The following is a 19740-nucleotide window of genomic DNA, read 5'->3' as shown; positions in this document are numbered from 1 at the left end:
TGATGCTGACAAAAGCCGGCTCTTGCTTCACTCTCTACACTTGCTTCTCCTTTCGCTTGCCGATGTCGAGAGCTTCCCTCTCTCTTCTGATGCCAAAGGGGTGTGTGTGTGTGTGTGTGTGTGCGCACGCGTGCACGTGCGGGTACATACACTCTCGCTCTCCTTTGCTTTGCTCCTTTTCCTTGCCGTGTTGAAGGTGTGTGTGTCTAAATCTCTCGCTTGCTGCTCTCTATATCACTCTACGGTAGCGTACCTCCTGTCTCTCTCTGTAGAGCTACAATGGAAGCTCAAATGACTCCAACGATTTTCCAACGATATTGTTTTGGCTAAAAAAGTGCAACGCTATCTTCTCTTTAGTTTCCACTTTCTAGCGTTGGTCTTGTGACACTCTGGAGCGCTATTCTTACTTTGCCTTCTACTTTTTGACCTTTAGTGTCGCAATTCCACGAACACGCTGCAGACTATCAATTGAATAGGGACTTGTATAGACCACAGACCTTAGCCAATACAAATCTAAGGCTGTCGAGAAGCTCTTGTACACACGGAGAAGCTAGAAGCCGCCATAGCTCTGATACCACTTGTGAGGCGAGAGGGAGCATGCACAAGTGCAAGTGCAAGAGTGGGAGTGCTGCAGTGTGGGTGGAGGCTCTAAGTGGATAAATCATCCAGAACCCCTTATTCTTTTATGTATTATAGAATGAATAAGATGAAACTTACTAATGGGCGGCGCCCGGCTAGTATGGCCTATAGCACCCTTACAGAGGGCGCTCGAGCAAGGGAAGGCCATGTTGAAGTTGCAAGATCTGGATAGTATACCTTCTTGCACTCCAAAAGGCTTGAAATGTTCCACCAAGCTGCTCCAAAATCTTTGTTCAATTCACTTTCGATGCCCTCACAAGTTGTCGTCGCAAGAGAAAAACGCTAGGAATAGTGCTTTCAAAAACACCAATCAACTCTTTAGCACTTCGCCTTCTCCAATTCCTCTTCTCACATTGTCGCCTTGCTCCATGAGGGCCAGGGAGCACAAAGCTCCGATTCCATGGCAAAGTCGCCCATGCGGAAGCGTAGAGACCAAGGGGGGAGAGAGAGAGAGAGAGAGAGAGAGAGAGAGAGAGAGAGAGAGAGAGAGAGAGAGAGAGAGAGAGAGAGAGAGAGAGAGAGAGAGAGAGAGAGAGAGAGAGATGAAATGTTATATTAAACGTCTTCAAAAGGCCAAAATGGCCTATAAGACTAAACTAATACAATCTTGGTGGATCTAATACAATGTCTGGGTACAAAATAAAATGAAGTGAAAAAAAAAGAAATCTTAATTGCTAGATGTGAACTAAGCAGCTAGCTCGAACTGTGTAGGATATGAGTAGGGGGGTGAAAGTAGTGACTGGAGGCTATTACAACAAATGTGGGTGTGCTTGTGGGAATATGATGGGTGAGAGTTGACACAAAGGTTGATACAAGATGAGAAAGGTGTACAATCCTCAAAAGAGCTACATCACAAGAGATCCATCATTCGACGCTGGCAGATCTGATCAACCTCCTCCATGGTCAGTAGTCTGACCGAACGTGGTGCATATCGAGCCAAAGTGATCCGAATCCTCTGATGCACCCTCCGTCGATGCTATGTATTCCTCCGTAGTCATAGGCATCTGGATCTCCCTAGCTCAGTCACTTGATTGATGAACGTGCCTCTGGTGTGAGGAGAATGTGAGCTCTGCTGTGGTAGTTGCTTCTTTGAATGCCCAGTGTTCGCTCTAAAGAAGTCTGTGATCCGTCTCTGAGACTGGCTACCCTCCCCTCTCATCAAGCTCTCTCTGTGTCTATGCAGCTCGAGCAAAAATAGACCCAGACATCTTTGGTCCACATACCCCATGACTCTAGAGAGTGCTCCAAAGCCCTCTCTAAATATGCAGTGAAAGCGGCCTCGTATCTCATAGCCTCAATCTACATGTTACATAGGGGACATTTCCTAGCCTCTACTGGTACTCCACTGTATCTACCAGTCTCGATCCGAAGCTGGTGTGAAGATGTGCATATTTGGCCAATAGCACATTGTATCCCATGAGATAAATGGGTGTCCATGTATCTGGGACTCGTCACAAAACCATCCTCACTAAGTTGGAGAAGATTCTCTCTATAGAAATCCATCTTCGTATCCAAAACCTGTGTCGGTTGTATCCAAGTCCTCCTAGTATCTAGCTGAGTTAGGTCTTGCCGGATGAGCCTAGTGATCTCGGATTGTGTAAGAGTCAGAGAGGGTGCATCCAATGAGTATTAGAAGGGGTCAATCTGTCAATGTTGAACCCATGTACTTGAAACCATGATGTCATCTCCCCATACCAGCATGTTGTATCTCCCAGCGTAGCTAACTGTCGAGAGGGCTCAAGTCCTAGGTGGGCATATCTGTCTCTGCATATCTGTCTTTGGGGAGGTCCCACAAGTGGTGTATAAAGGAGTCTAATTTGGTAAGCGCCTCAACCACAAGTGAGGGGGGAGGTAGCTCTGCTTGAATAATGTCATGTGGTATGGAAGCCTTTGATCTAATAAGCCGTGAGATCATAGAGACTAGAGGTTTCTCCATGTCTCCCCATTCATCAGTGCGACCTGACCTCCCGTGAGGGTCCAATAAAGGCCCCTATATCTGAAATCCATAGAGCAATGCGGAAGCCACCAAAGTGTCAAAAAGCAAGAGCTTCATCGGAGGCTCCTAAAACTGAATCTGTGAACACATCCTCTCCAATCCACCCAATGTTGCATGTGCTCTGGTCAGTCTAGTGTCTACTGCTCTCTTCAATGAAAATGCTAGGCCACTAATGACCACCCCAAGGTAGGTATAAGCATCAGTTTACTCCATTGTCTCATGGCCATATGTGAATGCGGGTATTGATCTCTTGGTCCACTGTGGGATGGTGTTAAACACCACGATCTTCGTTTTACCAAGGTTGACAGACAAACCACTGTCATGGGAAAACCTATGCAAAGCATTTAAGTGACGTTGGATCCCCTCCGGAGAGTCAGAGATCAACACAATATCATCAACATATAACAATAGTGGAATCCATGTGCCAGCTATGCACCCGTATCACCTTCTCTCTTAATATAGTCAGAAACCTCATCCACATACATACCAAATAGAGTAGGAGAGAGCGGGCAACCATGCTTCACCCCGATAGTGGAGTGAACTAATGTAGATAACCCCTTTGGAGTGAGTACATGCCCCACTACGGACCTGTATAATGCCATAATCCCCCAAATCATCTCTGTGGGTATCTCCTGTAATCTGTGCATCAATCTAGCTCTGGGCACTGTGTCAAATGATTTGAGGAAGGCCACAAAGCTACAATAGATCCATCTCTCATGTGATTTTCCCTCCTCAATAATGGCTCTGAGTGTCAGAATGTGTTCAAGAGTAGAAAAACCTCTCCTGAATCCTGCCTGCCCGACTGCACGTATATCATCCCTCTTTGCCCATCTACTCAACTACTTCTCAAGAATGGATACGTACAACCATGCCAATGTGTGTCCAATCATGATAGTGTGATAATTCCCCAGCTCCATACGGTCTCTTGACTTGAAGATAGGTACAATAGTAGATAAACTCCAAGTATCAGGCAAACCCTCACACATGGCACAGTTAAACATCACTGCTAGAAGCTCTGCAAGAAGATCCTTGGCATGTATAAAATGCTCAGCCACTAAGCGATCATGATCGTATACTTTCCTAGTCCTTAGCCTATCAATGGCCTTCTTCACCATCTCAATGGTGAAATAAACCATATGTGTGGGTATGGCTGGGGGGGGGGGGGGGGGGGGGGGGGGGGTCGGGAAGAGGCAGTTGTCCAAGAACTTTGTAGAGAGGTGGCGCATACTGGCCCCAGGCCTCTGTGGAAGTAATGGAAGGAGGGGGGGAGTGCTCATAAAAGAGTCACCATGCCACAACTGAGTCTTGAATCAAGAATAGCTGATATAGATCCTACTCTAGTCGAGCCAAAAATGCCCTCTTCTTCCGCCGCACTAGGCATCAGAAGGCAATATGTGACTATCTATGAGTAATGTCCCCCAAAAGCACCTGCCTCTGAAGCCTTTCTCTCATCTCGTGGCATTCCTTATCATACTAGCCGTTTTGGGGCATGCTCCCAGAACGTCGTCTCTGCTCAGGTTGGGTGTGTCGGTATGCCTCTACTGTTGCATCATGCAATGTTTGTGTCAGTATAGTAGTAAGCTCGTCCAGAAGTTTCCCTGGCTCCTCAGTGCACATGCGTCTATAGATCCCATCTATGTAGACAGAGTCCGTCTCCAGTGTAAAGGTGTAGTAAGTAGGGGCTACTATCCATGATATGTGTGCTAGAGAGAGAGAGAGAGAGAGAGAGAGAGAGAGAGAGAGAGAGTTATTCTTTTGAACCAACCAACCTTGGCAATGAATAAGTGATATGTGTATAATGGGAGCTAAGGGTTGATTATATAGCAACCTTAGTAAATTGCGCTACCCAGAATTTGACAAATAAGTAAAATAAATACCTAAAAGCCAAACTAAATAATGGGTTCACATTGGGAAGTTCACTTGAAATGCCAAAACTCTAACAATTGCCCATTCCATAATCCCAGGGAAAATAAAGAGACCCTCTTAAACCCCATTCCTTCCTAATGCCTCCTACAACAAAACATAGAAGGGAAGGGATTGATTGCCAAGGTTGGTAGGATGAAGCTAAAAGAAGAAGAAGAAGAAGAGACTCTTTAATGTTATAAAACAATCCAAAGGCAACTATATCCTACAAGCCTTGAACTCAAGACTTGTTACTCGAATAATGATGGAGAGAGACCTCTTAATTGGAGTTATAGAGAGAATGATATATGTAATGATGGGTTTCTTTTGCATGCACCTACAATCTAGTATGCGAAGAGTCTTTTACAGATACACAGAGAGGAAGAAGAGGAGGAAGAAGAATGATGAAGACCTAATGTCTTGATATGACATGATAGTCAATCACTTATGTGCATTACAATATGCATATGAAAATGGATTACAAAAAGATATGATATGCATGAATATACATAGCATGATATCCATCCAAGGCTTCTCACACTTTGCCATGAAAATAATGGGAACCTTGAATTTCATAGAGGCTAGTACAATCCAATGTGGTACAAACCGAGGCAACCATGGTAATGCAAGTTATTCTTGACTAAGGAAAGAGGTTATGTCGGCCACCTTCTGAAGTTTAGGAATAATAATGCAGTCAAATTCATTGGCATCATTGTCAAGGAGGTGATAACTCTATGTTTGTGTGTGTAGGTTGGGGGGAAGAGAGAGAGAGAGAGAGAGAGAGAGAGAGAGAGAGAGAGAGAGAGAGAGAGAGAGAGACAGAGAGAGAGCAAATATTCAATAATTATCAAACATACCGCAATATACATCTAGAAGCATTAGAGTATCTTTATCAAAGCATAGCTACTAAGAACAGAGCTTTGGAATACTATCATTGCTAATAGTCAATGCACATGATCAAGAGAATAGTGAATGAGATTATGAATCTCTTTGTTTCAATTTTGGTCTATTTTTCTTTCTAGTAAAATATTCTCTCTCTCTCTCTCTCTCTCTCTCTCTCTCTCTCTCTCTCTCTCTCTCTCTCTCTCTCTCTCTCTCTCTCTCTCTCTCTCTTTGCGTGCACACACACACTTTGTCATTTTCCTATTGCTACTGATTATTTTACATAGCTAAACATTCAAATCTCTTGGCTACCAATCCCTATGTCCCTTATACCTGGCTTTGTATGGTAGATGTCTCTAATTGCTTAATGATTGGTCATCTCTAAGTTTCATCTACAATGGATCGTACACAGCCTATGGATTATACACCTACGCACCAACCCTTTTGCCTTGACACTCTTCCTTGCCTTCTAAATTCCTCCTTGTAGAAAACTACATCTAAACTAGCAATGCTCTATACCTTGAAGCAATCATATGCCTTTGGTTTGCACGGATCATCTAGACTTGATGGTTAACTTTATTCTTTCACGATATAATGTGGGGTTTTTCCCTTGGGAAATTTTAAAACCCTCGACAAATTTTCATGGGATATAGCTTGACTTAATGGGTATTCTTTAGTAAGCTTCTAGCCTGTGTGGGACTGTTCCTTGGGACATTTTCTAACTCTCTTCAATTTTTCAAAGCCTTGTAGGGATTCCGTCCATCCAAGGTTGCATGGAAATTTGAATATTTTAACTCTCTCTCTCTCTCTCTCTCTCTCTCCACTCGTCTCTTTGGCTTTAAGCCAAAGATGATGTTTTGCACTGTCTTCTCTCTCTGTTTGCTAACTCCTCACAAGAACCTGTGTGACCGGAGCTCATCTCTATTGTAAGACTTGCGGGTGTCACCATTCTATGCATAGGTTTTTTGTTCAACCCTACGATGCCGCTTCACACTTACTCCCCCCATCTCTTTGATGATTTTTCATGGGGCTGTCAATTCCTGAATACTTGGATGCCCCCCCGCCCCCCTTCCCCAGATTAAGCCAACTAGCTCTCCTCCATATGGTAAGTGTTGCAGGTTTTTTGACACCTTGCTTTGGAATGAGGCTTTTTGTAAGTCTCGATTGGTGGGTACTATTGTATTGATGCTTTCTTTCCCTATCTATTGATATCTATGACTTGTAATGGCCATCCTAAGGCTAGGCTTGATAACCAAGATACTTGGAGCATTGTCATTATTTGAGGATTCTATATCCCTCACTTAGCCTATGAATGATTTTAATTTCTTATCTTCAAAGTAAACAAAATTGTGATAAGGAAAATGCCCTTGTGGTACTGCCATCTTGGTGATTTCATGATCTTTGGATTGTAAGAGCGCGAGGGAGAGAGAGAAGGCAAGACCTAGTTTTGTTGTCCTACTGAGATCTAATGGTTTTTTATGAATTTTAACTCTCCAATGAGCTAGTGGAGATGCAATTTCCTCATAGCTTTTTTGCTTCAAAAAATTGTTACTCTTGACGTATTGAGTTATAATCCTTTCTTTGGGTTCGATGAATTTTTGCTTTGGCAAAAAAATTTAATGTTTTTTAGGTTGTGGTAAAGGGGGAAAACATGACATGGCTTCAAATTTTTAATACGAAAATTCTCAATTTCTCGATGATGGGTTTTGAAAATTTTCCTAGTGTTTGGCATTCTTAGGATCATGGTTTCCCCTCCCAACGAACATGGAATCGTATTTCCTTGACTAGAATATTTTGTTGCCTTCTTGCTCTTCAGCAAGAAAGAGGGAGTGCTAGAGAAGGCAACGCCTTGTGTTATTGGCATGCTTAGATGTGAGGGTAGTTATGCTTTTCAACTCTCTTATGAAGATAGTGGGAGATGTATACTCCTCATAGGTTTTTACTTCAATAAACTAGTGCCTACTTGAGTATAATTGCTCCTTTTAACTTTGGTAATACTCTATTTTTAACTTTTGGCTATAATTATGGATGAATTTGGAATTCTTTGCTTGATTTTCACATGTTGGAATATTTTCTCTATTACTTCATCAGTTGGTTCTAATCTCCCTATAACCTTTATGCTTGTACTGGATGAATTTGGAATTCTTTGCTTGATTTTCACATGTTAGAATATTTTCTCTATTACTTCATTCTAATCTCCCTATCATCTTTATGCTTGTACTAAGTAGTTACCGGCCATAATTCTTTGGTTTTGTTAACAAGAACCTGATACTACTTTCGAGAAAGGTTCTAGCATTCTATCTGTCCTGAAATTAGGAGACATTTTCTTTGACCGATTGTTTGAGGGTTGAAATGGCCTTTGAATTTGGGGAATGCATTTTCACCAAAGCTTTACTTTGCTTGACTAACTAGAGAATATCTCTGTATGATGGCTAGCCTAATTGCTTGCTGCGTTAGCCTAGTTTTCGGTTATGAAACCCAAAAGGAGTGCATGGAGTAAGGGGTCTTTTGGAGCCCTAATCAACTTGTCTTTTGGCTCCTTCTCAAAGGACACATGCTTGTTGCGTTACACCTTAACACTCATATTACCATCCTGTATTTCTTCTATTTCAAGTTTTGGATGGGGAGCCCTCATTTTGGTTATTACATGAATAGCATGGCAATTGCTAGCTCCGTATTTCAATACATCACTTGTTTCATTGGCTAAGATAGGAAGTCTACTTTTGAGAATTTTTGGAATTATTTGAAATTAACCTTGACATAGTCTCTTTTATAGATGCTAAGGAATAGCATATTTTAGCAATACAACTAATTAGCACCATCCGAGTTTCTAAATGTTCAAACACTATCCACTTGAAGTTGTTTATGATGGGAATAGTAGTGGGTAATTATGAAAGTGACCCCAACAATGCTATTGTAGCATATAACCTAATTGTCATTTTCGTATGAACATCAAACATTTGATAAATTTGACATAACATTAATAAAGAATCAAATAAGTTGTGAGTGCTTGGTACATGGATGGACAATTTTGGCTCTATGATGAAAGAAAGTTACTGTGAAGTCTTTTAATTGTGCTAGTGTGCAATAATGGCTTATCTCATGATATTTTTCAGGGGGAAGATATTTGAACACTTATAAATCTAAAAATGACTCATCAAATCAAGGACTATCTTCTTCGTGGTTTAAAACATTTGGAATTTTTCTAATCACACGTTCTTAACATAAAAGCATTGAAACTTACATTGATCACCAAAAACTTTTCCTTGGAATAATGACCTTGTGATGGAAACTCTAAAATCCTTTTTAACAAATAAGAAACTTCTAAAAAGACTTTTACGATGATAGCTAGTATGACATGGATCAGTATTCATACGTTTTTTGACACACCAAAGCCAACGAATTTATTGTCTTGTTTATATGCATGTAAGTGAAAATTCGATCTTTGCTTGAAGAGCATTAAGTTTTCTCTAGTCTGACACTAAAGATGGACCTATTCCATCGAGGGATTTTTATATCTTGATAATGTAAATGATGTTTCATTCTAACTATATTGTACAGAATTAAATCGAATGCGAAAAAGTTTGTGCGCAAATTATCTATCATAATGTTTAAAGCCAATTGTCTTTTGAACAAAGTGTTATTTTGTTATCTTTTTTTTCCATATTATACTAGAGTTGCAACTTGCAAACACTCATAGTGCTGGTTCCTCATTCTAGAACTATATCACTATTAAAGTCATCAATAGATATAACTTGAATTCCAATGTGATCTTGTGTCTTTGGCTATAAAAGCTAATTTTTTTTATCGCTGTTTAGCTGCTACCACTCATTGCTCTTCTCTATAAATAATTTTTTTAGAATTACCATGGCTACTTTCATACTATTTACAAACTTTAACTAAAGCAATTCCCTATTATCTAGCCATTGCTTGGAAAGCCATACCCATCCGATCCAATTTTGTTGACTTCTTATATCCATAGCACAATTGTCCAAAAGTTAATTGCTCTAGACGCAATCGAAAGGTGAGCGTCTTCCCCTTGCAATTCATGTCCTTTATAGCTTCTAGCCAACACTTCACCATTATTGTACAAAAGTTAATTCATATCTTTTTTTTTATTACAAACATGATGGGTTATTTTCTCTTACCCTTCTACGACTCGTTTATCATGACCCAATATTCACATCTTATGTGTGACTTTCTGGTAGATTATGATCGAGTGGTCCCTAGGGCCATGAGGGGATTGTTGTTGGTGACCAGATTACAACCTCGAGTTGTTATTGGGGCGTTTTTTATTGTGATTAATTTCATCATGCTAGTATATACAATTGTGTGCCTTCTTTAAAGAATGTATTTTCTAGGTTCTTATATGTAGTGTACTTTGGACGATTTATCTTTGTAATGCATATCTTGTGTTTTGAACATTTATTGATAGTCAATAGGGCTGCATATGCTCCTCTTTGACTCATCTCTTGCTTGGGTTTTGGTTGCTCAGAAAAGCTTGCTCAATCTTTGGGCTTCCTCTCATCACTCACATGCTAGACATATTGGCTAGACATTTGCATCACATTTAATATGACCACGTGTGAAGGCTTTGCTATGGCTAGAGTACTAATACTACAAACCTGCAACTTTAGAGCTCAACTCTTCAAAGTAAATATTCCTCTCATAAGAGGTCAGATACATAGCTAGATTATATGCTTCCATCCTTGACCATGGCGAGTGGATGGGGAACGAGATAGGATCTACATGCATAGGAATAGGCAATCTTCAAGGGAGGTCTTTGTATTGTGACTATATTATCATATAGTACCAAGGATACTGAGAAGTCTTTCAACCAACCTTGAGAACTAAAATGATGCATTAGGTACAAAACATGAACTAAGAGTACCTCTAAACACATGGGGGTTTTAAACACTAAATGAGACCAATGCAAAAATGCCTCAAGGTCCATTTTCACTTGTGCACTATCCGACACCTCACTTTTAAAAAGGATCTATATCCTAGGTCATCAATAACTTTGGATTGTTGAGTACTCTGGGGGAAAATTTTTGGACCGGTGAGGGGGGGGGGGGGCCTTGAATTACAACCTCCCAGTCCCAAGGGCAAATGCTATTCAACTGATGCCAGAGCCAATACCTAACTGATGCCAAGTGATGCAAGACGAGTTTGGAACACATTACCAAACTTACCAAGCTTTATAACATTCCATGTACACCACCACAGCTAGAAAAAAACTAGATTACTTAGGCACCCAACTATTAAACAAGAGAGGCACCATACCAGTAGCAAAAAAGTGAAAGGTGAAAATTTCCAAACCATCGATTTCAAAGATACAGATCCCTTTACAAGAACTATATGCCCTTTCTTCCTACGCAAAAAGAATACGAGTAGACCTCAGCTCAAACTGTTGAGCTTTGATTAATGTAATCGTGATAGTAAAGCAGTACACTAATGGGTTGACCCACAATGCAGAAGAAGAACCAGAAAATCATATTGCCAACCTGCAAAACAATAGCATGATCAAATTTTGCCCTCTGCAAAAGCCTCACAAAATGCACAATGCAAGATTTGACAAGAAAATTTTCAAGAAGTATTGTGTATGGAAGCAATTGATGACTGTAGAACTATCTTGGAGTGCAGAACCAAAACAATAGTTGCAACAGATTTAAAAATGACTAAAATGTTCTGGCTTTGTGGCATAGCCGAGGTGTTATTGACGTTATTGGCACTCTTGGTACCGCCAGTGCTATTGGACTCGGACTGCCCTTCCTCTTTCCATGTGTTTGGGCTTGAGCATTTTTAGCCCTTTATCCCAGTAACCTCTGTTCCTTCACATTCATTCTTTAAGGACTAGGCTCTAGGCTGAAATAACTCACACACATCCACAGCACATTTTAACTTCTGTAGTTTGATCAGTACCGCACGTCTAGGTACATGTGGTGGTGATACATGTACTGATGGTACATGACCGTACGTGTCAACCCTGGCATCAACTACCCTTTAGTTTCAAATTTTTGCCATCTAGTAAGGGTGATCTCCTTCCTATCCATGAGATTTCTACTAGAGGGTATTCACTCTGCATATAGATGGGGCGGTATTAGTCTCCACCACACAGTCAGACACTTCTCTCTCATTTCACAGTACAATCAGATGAGTACACTAGTGCTCTTGTAAAAGCTTTTTTTGGGCGTTTGTATGGCTCTACCCAAGACTCAAGTTGAGCATGAGCTGCTTTAGTATTTGTGAAAGTATCTCAAACTAAAGGAGATAAACAGTCAGCTGAAAGAAACATACATTCTTTATGATATTGTAGTCCCAAGCTTCTTTAATTTCCATAACCGGACGTGCTTGAAAAACAAAGAATTGACTATCTGTATAAGTATGTATTAATGATTTAAAGAGATATTACCATTGCACTCTGAAATCTTCTATGTAAATAATTCGTCAGGACAATGAGGGGAACCTACAACAACAATCCGATAAGGTTTCATCAGTTTAAGCCCAGTAAGAATCTCACAAAATAAATAGCTTTGATCGTACCTGAAACATGATTCCCAGAAAAGCCCAACATCTAAACATAAGGCACGGGATTCCGATGCATAGCTGCAAGGCAAGCTAGATCTTAAAACATCATCTTCACTTTAGCAAATAATCTTTTACTCTCTATCAATGTTCATATCAGTTCTTAATGGTCCCAAAGCAAAAAAAGATGAATAGAATTCTGACTCTGCTAGCCAGGACAGACTTCGGGATGGACGTGCTGGATCATTCTGGCAGTCCCAACACCTCAAAGCCAATCACCCCGGGATTTTCTTATATCAGCATCGGAGTTAGAGATCACCAGGCTCTTTGATCTGGAATGCGGGTTTCTTTTATTTTCCAGCCTGGGTTCTTTTCTTATATCAGCATCTGAGTTAGAGATCACTAGATGCTTTAATCTGGAACGGGGGTTTCTTTTATTTTTCAGCCTGGGTTCTTTCCTGTCCTGTGCTTATGAGCAATAGCATGCTTTCTTAAAAGATGCTCTGGCACCCTGCTGGGCAGCATAACCTGAGAGCGCGCAGTCTGAACGCTTCTGTATGGCCTGTCACATGCTGTAAGCTGCTCAACCTCACGAGATCTGATGAGTGATGACAGCTCAGCAACAATTGATTCAAGGCTGGACTTTCTGATTTTCTCACTGTAAACAACAAGCAATGCATTCAGTGTGTATAAGGATGCCTGTCGCAAAAGCTCTAATTTCCAGGGAAGCAACCACCAAAACCTTGAAGCCTGTAGTGAATGGGGTGAGAGGCCTTAGGTGATAGTGCCTGCCACAAAGTGATGACGTAGCATTACCAACTGGAAGAGAAATGGCCGAGTGGACAAGAGAAACTGAGCCGGCCAACTTAAAGAACTTTTAAGCATTGGCCGAGGGGCCAAACCCTAAAAATACCAAAGCTTTAAGTCTGAGGCTGATTTCCATAAAACGCACTGACATACTGCCGTGGCAGTTCATACAAACGATGATGTGGCACAACTGTACGGATTTTCCGCAATTGCACTGGTGTTGCCACATGGTAGGCTATACGGATTTCCACAGATTATGCAAGCTGCTTTTTGCCGATTTTGCGGTAGCTTTTGGGAGCAGATGCTTTTGGGGATTAGTGCTTTTGGGGCTCTGCTTTTAGGCATCCCTTGTATTCTTTATAAGTGCCCTTGGGGCCTCACTTTGCAGAGCATCTGGACGCAAAGTCTGATAGCAAAGGACCCTCAAGAGTTGTATTGTTGCGAGTATAATAGTAAAGAAATACCGAAAGGGCCGCCAGTCTTTGGGGTTGGTACTTCTGGGCGCGGAACTCCGACGTGCCATCTCTCTCTCTCTCTCTCTCTCTCTCTCTCTCTCTCTCTCTCTCTCTCTCTCTCTCTCTCTCTCTCTAGACGACCCCGATGGAGAAGAGGAGCTACACAGTTTCGAAGGAGGCTACGGCAAAGGATTAAAGCCATACTCTTTCGTCGTCCAGAGTGCAGATGAAGATGGATCTCTACTCCCCTCCCATATTGTCTTCACATTGTACTGCTTAGTTTAGGATCCCGCAGTATTTATATTTTGTTATCCTAGTTTAATTTATTTTGTTAATCTGACTTTGTATCAGATACACCGCATTGTACTTCTCTGGTCTCATAGGTCACTTTGGCCTTTTGAAGACATTAATATAACATTTCAACATTTCATATTTCTCTCTCTCTCTCTCTCTCTCTCTCTCTCTCTCTCTCTCTCTCGCGCGCGCGCGCGCGTAAAATTTAGTGATTTTGCAGTTTCTGTTCAAGTGTTGCTATTGAATTCTCCCTAGGAGTGTCCAAGCTTGTGACAGTGGTATCAGAGCTCAAAAAGATTCTTCTTCTACGGAGGATCCCATCCCTTCTACAACACACAGAGGTTCTCGAGGAGAATCTGACACAGTAGTCAAGATTTTGTTTCGTTGTGTCCCTGCCCCTTTCTTATTAGCCACTACCACCCTTAGTCCATCACGCATCGGGTGCTACTGTGTCATCATTGCAATTTTTTCATCAAAGAGAGTTGTACCTTGAAGCTTTTGGGCTATTAGCAGTGTCTATGCCAAAAGTTACCAATGAATTGAATCTGGTGCGGTGCGGACTACACGAGAGGGGAGCCAATCCACTCCTTTGTCAAAGATTTCCTAGATTGAATAAAGTCACTAATTTCTCCTTGAGATTTTAGGGTACTAACAGGCTGACAGTATTTTGCGGAATGAATTTATGAACAAATGTGCATTGAATTGGAAATTTCCTTGATTGAACCGAAAAATGTGCTCTTTTACTCTGCCACAATCACAATTATTGGTGAAGAACATATGACCATACCATCCACAATTTCAAGTTTGGTATCTTATGCCTCATTTGTATGCATGTATAGTGGAAACCAAACTATAAGGTGCCGCAAAATTTCATTCTTTGTACAATCAAGGCTAGAGTGTGATAAATCTCTAAGATACTTTTGTAATTACTCTCTTCAATATAAAATTATGTCCCATAAATTTTTTTCAAATGTTGATTTGAATTGTTTTTCGAAGAATCACATGGGCATTCTAAAACAAGAAAAAGACATATTGGAATACCAAAGTAGTTTCAATCATTCACTGCCACGAGCAAAAAATAAGTATATTTCTAGCTCCCTTATTGACTATGACTTGTTTCACAGGGCTAAAAAGGAAATATGAAGCATCTAGCAAATTACTAGTAGTTTCGAAATTGCATATTGAAAAGTGTATAAAAATTAATAATAAACTTTGAAATTATATATCACACCTTACGTGCATAATTTGAAGCACAAAAGAACAATACTTAAAGTTAAGTTCAAATAAATCCATAATTCCAAATGAGTTTTATATAAAAATCATAAGGGTTTGTTGTGCCATATTTTTGCGCTTGTAAAACAGGACTACAACAAAATATATATATCTAGTCCTCTTCCTTGTACTCCTTGTCCTCGTCCAGAGGTACATAAGTTTAATCGCTCTCACTCTGTGGAGTTTGCCTACAATAATACGGTTCATACATATATTAGTTAGACACCATTTGAGATTATCGAGGGTGTCAAGAAGGTTTCACCTACTCTGAGCACCAAAAATAAGATTTTTGGAGCAGATCGATATGCACAGGATATAGATATTGCTTTTGCCAAGGTACGAGAGGCTCTAGAGAAGTCTCAAGCACGACATAAGAAAGCAGCACACAAGCATCGACGTGACTTGCAACTGAAGGAAGATGATTGGGTGCTACTACGGTTCGAGACGGGATGCCTACGGAAACGGAAGTGTAAGAAGAGACTTTTTCCAAAGCTAAGTATGCAACACTATGGACCTTTCTAGATCCAAGAAAAGATCAATGATGTATCCTTCAAGCTAAAGGTACCAGATACTTGGAAGATTCAAAATGCATTTCATATAAGTTTATTGAGACCTTTAAAAGGTGAAGTGTTAGTAGACAGAGCCAAAGGAGCAGCCCGAAGTGGGAGAGACAAAGGAGATTCTCATTTCAGAACAGACATGGCTCCCAAGGAAACGAGAGTGAAAGGTAAGCTGACACGCCAATATTTAGTCAAGTTCATGAACTAACCGGCTTGGGATACCAAGTGGATGGAGGAGGACCTAGCATATTTTAGAGCTATATCTTGAAGCTTTTGGTTTAGCACCGACTATTCCAAGATTTCCTGATGAATCAGCAGGTTGAATCAGGTGCGGTGCGGTGCGGTGCCGATTGCACAAATGGGGAGTTACTCCGCTCCTTTGTCACAGGTTACCTCGATGGAATAAAGTCACTAATTTTTGTTCGAGATTTCAAAGATACTGACAAGCTGACAGCATTCTGCTGAATGACTTTCTGTAAAGAAGTACTCTCAAATGGGAATTCCCAAAATGAATCTGTTACATGTGCTCTCTCATGTGTGTATTGTTTGAGTGCATGTTCAAAAGAAGAAATGACTACATTTCTGTCTTGTTCACCTGAAGGGTGATGTGGATATGATAGTGATGAGATTTAGTCAATGAAGACATCTGTCAAAGATCGGCACGGTCTGGACTGTCGTCTTCGTGCAAGTATTGGATATATGTGGTCTAGTACGTTAGTACTTAAGAGTCAATGTCTGCTGAACTAGTTTTTGTCGTATGTCGCAGGCGTAATCGAGGGCGATTACAATTCTTCAAGAGAGGGGTATGTCACAAAGTGATGACGTGGCAAGGCCTAAACCCTAGCAAACGAGGCAAAAGAAGTTTTACCAACTTACAGATCCTTGCCAAGTCGGGCAAATTAATTAAAACGTTTTTACCAAATTATGGGACCCCCGTCCGATGGGGCCCACGTGAGTAAAGATATTTAAAATAAAGTAGGACATTCACACACAAAAGACTAGCATAAACACTGCTGACAGGGCACCGCTTGTACGGACAAGCCAAAAATCGTGCTGACATGCTGACGTGGCAGACTTCATGGACAGTTCCGTGTTTTTCGTTGACAGGTGCTAACATGGCAGGTGTACAGATTTTTATGTTTTATGCTGCTAGCAACCTAGCGCTAGCTTTGGGTCCCACATTCTTATAGAACTATTGCTTTTCATGTAAGTGCTTTTGGCCAAGGGCCTTTAAAAGCGTGCCAAGGCATCCTCTGCCGGCAGATTAGCTTGGGAGCACTACAGAGAGAGAGGACCCTCGGACCTTGTCCTTGTGGAAGCATAATAATAGAGAAATACCGAAAAGCGGCGCTAGTCTTTGGGGCCAGTATCTTTGGGCACAGAACTCTGCCATGTCGTGTTATCTCTTTCTCTCAGTTTTGTGCAATTCTTTCAATTTCTCTCGCGTGTGTTGCATTAGATCTTTGGCTTGGGATGTCCAAGTCTATTACAATGATATCGGTGGTGAAAACTCAAACGGTGCAACCATCTGTCGGAAAACTCCCGCAGAGGAATAGAAACTTCTGAGGGCTGTTGAGAAGAAGCTCTTGTACTATTTGATGCCGGAGGAGGGAAAGTCTAAGGCATCAACTGACGGCAGCATGTAGTTCAAGCACTGCTAGAAACTTTGTAAAATAGGTTGAAGATGCTTCAAGAGGAGGTCGTGAAGTTAACCGAGGATGGACAACAAGTACTCGATAGAATCAAGAAACCACAAATTTGTCCGTCCCGGGAGGACGATTTACTTGTCAACACAACAAACAATTGAAGCTTTGATACCATTGTAATTGATAGGCAACATATGCTAGCTCAAAAGAACACACTGGAATAGACTTTAGCACTCTCTCTCTCTCTCTCTCTCTCTCTCTCTCTCTCTCTCTCTCTCTCTCTCTCTCTCTCTCTCTCTCTCTCTCTCTCTCTCTCTCTCTCACACACACACACACACACACACACACACACACACACAAATAAAATGAAATGAAATGATATATTAACGTCTTCAAAAGGCCGAAGTGACCTATGAGACAAAAGAGTTTACAAATGGTGAATCTGATACAATGTCTATGTAAAAGACAAGAAAACTGAAACTGAAATGAGCTAAAGTGAAATGGAACAAAATGAAATGGGATATATTAAAATGAAATGAAAGACTGAAACGCTGGAATCAAGATCCTATCCTATGATGTCCAGCATCGGTCTTTGGTAGAGATCATCACTGTCCTCCTCAATGAGTACTCTGACTGGTCTCCCATGTCGTGCCAGAATAGTCCGGACCCTCTGGTGCAGCTTCCATCGATGTCTCGAATGACCCTCGCAATCGTGGGCGTCTGGATTTCCCTAGCTCAGTGGCGCTGTCAGTCAGTGTACCTCTGGTACAGGTGGACTTTGAAGTCTGTTGTGATGCCTACTCATCTGAATGTCGCGCATGTAGTCTTGAAAAAATCGGTGATCTCCCTCTATGAGTGTCTCCTACTGTCTGGTCTCCTCAAGAGGCTCTCCCTATGTCTGCGCAGCTCCAATAAAAATAGCCCAAGGCATCTCTGATCTTGGTATCTCATAACTTTGGCCAGTGGTCCAAAACCCTCTTTGAATAGGCAGTGGAAACGGCCTCGTATCTCATAGTAGACTGGGAAATGACAGATGTGATGTAACTCTGTCTTTGGCTATATATGGCATAGCTGACAAATCCTGGCCTTTGCTAGTACTCCTCTAAATCTACCTGTCTCAATCTCTAATTGTTGTGACGATGTGCGCATCTGTCCAATAGCACATTGTAATCCACGGGATAGATGAGTGTCCATGTAGGCAGGTCTGATCACAAAAGCATTCTCTATATGCTCAAGGAGATGCTCTCTGTAGAAAGACATCTTCATGCCAAGCACACACATAGGCTATATCCATGTCCTCCTAGTGTCTAACTGAATCAAGTCTTGTCTGATAAGGTGAGTGATCTCGGTCCGTGTGAGAGACAAGGAGGGTGCGTCCAGCAAATACTAGAAGGGAGGTAGTCTATCCATGTCAAAACCATGCAGCTTGAACCAAGCTGTCATCTGTGCATACCAACAAGAGGTGTCTCCCTGTGAGGCAAGCTATCGAGAAGACTCCAAAGCTAGGTGGGCATCTCTGTCTCTAAGGAGATCCCAAATATCGTGCATGAAAGAAACAGATCTGGTGAGTGCCTCGATGACCAATAGTGGAGCAACGAGCTCTGCACGGATAATCTCATGTGGTACGAAGGGCTTGGCCCTAGTCATCCGAGAAATCATAGATAACAGAGGCCTCTCCATGCACTTCCATCCATCAGTACTACCAGTCCGGCTATGGCGATCCATCAATGGCCCCCAAATCTACACCCCATAAAGCATAGCTAATGTGACAAAAGTATTCGAAAAGCCATAGTTTTGTTCGAGGTTCCTGAAACTGAACATGCGAACACATCCTCTCCATCTTCCCTAAAGCCGCACACGCTCTCGTTAGCCTAGTCTCTATTGCTCTCCTCAAAAAAAACACTGGGCCACTAAAGACCACACCAAGGTAAGTGTATGCATCTGCATACTCCATCGTCTCCTGACAATATGCAAAGGTCGGTTCAGATCACCTGACCCACTGTGCTCCTCTGTCGCCTCTCCTCTCAATGTATTCTGAAACCTCATCCACAAAAATACCAAATAAAGTAGAGAAGAGTGGACAACCATGTTTCACCCCAATAGTGGAGTGAATAAGTTCAAACACCCCCTCGGGAGTGCGGACCTGACCCACAATTGTCCTATACAGGGCCATGATCCCCCAAATTAGCTCTGTGGGTACACACATCTCCTTTAACCTGCGCATCAGTCGAGCTCTAGGGATTGTGTCAAATGCTTTGTGGAAGTTCACAAAAGTGCAGTAAATCCTCCTTCCATGTGATTTTCCCTCCTCAATAATAGCTTTGAGTGTCAATATGTGATCAAGAGTGGAAAAACCTCTCTTAAAACCTGCTTGTCCTGATGCTCGTATGCCTCCTCTCTCTGCCCATCTACTCAATTGCTGCTCAAGAATAGAAGCATATAGCTTGGCCAGTGTGAGCTCAAGAATAGAAACATATAACCTGGCCAATCATAATGGTGCGATAGTTCCCAGGTATCGTTGGATCTCCTGCCTTGAAAATAGGCACAACAGTGAACATACTCCAAGTATCAGGAAAACCCTCACATGGCTCGATTAAACATCAGTGCTAGGAGTTCTGCAAGCATATCTCGGGCATGTATAAAGTGCTCCGCTACCAATCCATCATGATCATATTCTCTCCTAGTCCTCATCCTATCAATAGCTTTCTTCACCATCTCAACGATAAAGAAAAAGCATGTCTTTGGACATGGCATCCGGGGGT

General features: G+C 41.6%; 1 protein-coding gene across 5 annotated transcripts in view; it reads right to left on the bottom strand.

Annotated features, from left to right (window-relative positions):
• Positions 1 to 10644: 10644 nt before the first annotated feature.
• LOC147449428 (diacylglycerol O-acyltransferase 1-like) overlaps positions 10645 to 19740 on the bottom strand; it is a 135173-nt gene continuing 126077 nt past the window's right edge. For all 5 annotated transcript variants that reach the window (XM_086521872.1, XM_086521873.1, XM_086521874.1 and 2 more), the window contains 3 exons: positions 11963 to 12025; positions 11832 to 11885; positions 10645 to 10923 (listed from right to left, as the gene is read on the bottom strand). In XM_086521872.1, the coding sequence (XP_086377998.1) occupies positions 10822 to 10923; positions 11832 to 11885; positions 11963 to 12025 (219 nt within the window). In that variant the 3' untranslated portion in view covers positions 10645 to 10821. The remainder of the gene's footprint in view (positions 10924 to 11831; positions 11886 to 11962; positions 12026 to 19740) is intronic.

The sequence above is a fragment of the Adiantum capillus-veneris genome, chromosome 10 (genome assembly GCF_014529385.1).
Source record: "Adiantum capillus-veneris isolate H3 chromosome 10, ASM1452938v2, whole genome shotgun sequence".
In the NCBI taxonomy this organism is placed as follows: Eukaryota; Viridiplantae; Streptophyta; class Polypodiopsida; order Polypodiales; family Pteridaceae; genus Adiantum; species Adiantum capillus-veneris.
This window is presented reverse-complemented; position numbering and strand designations above follow the sequence as displayed.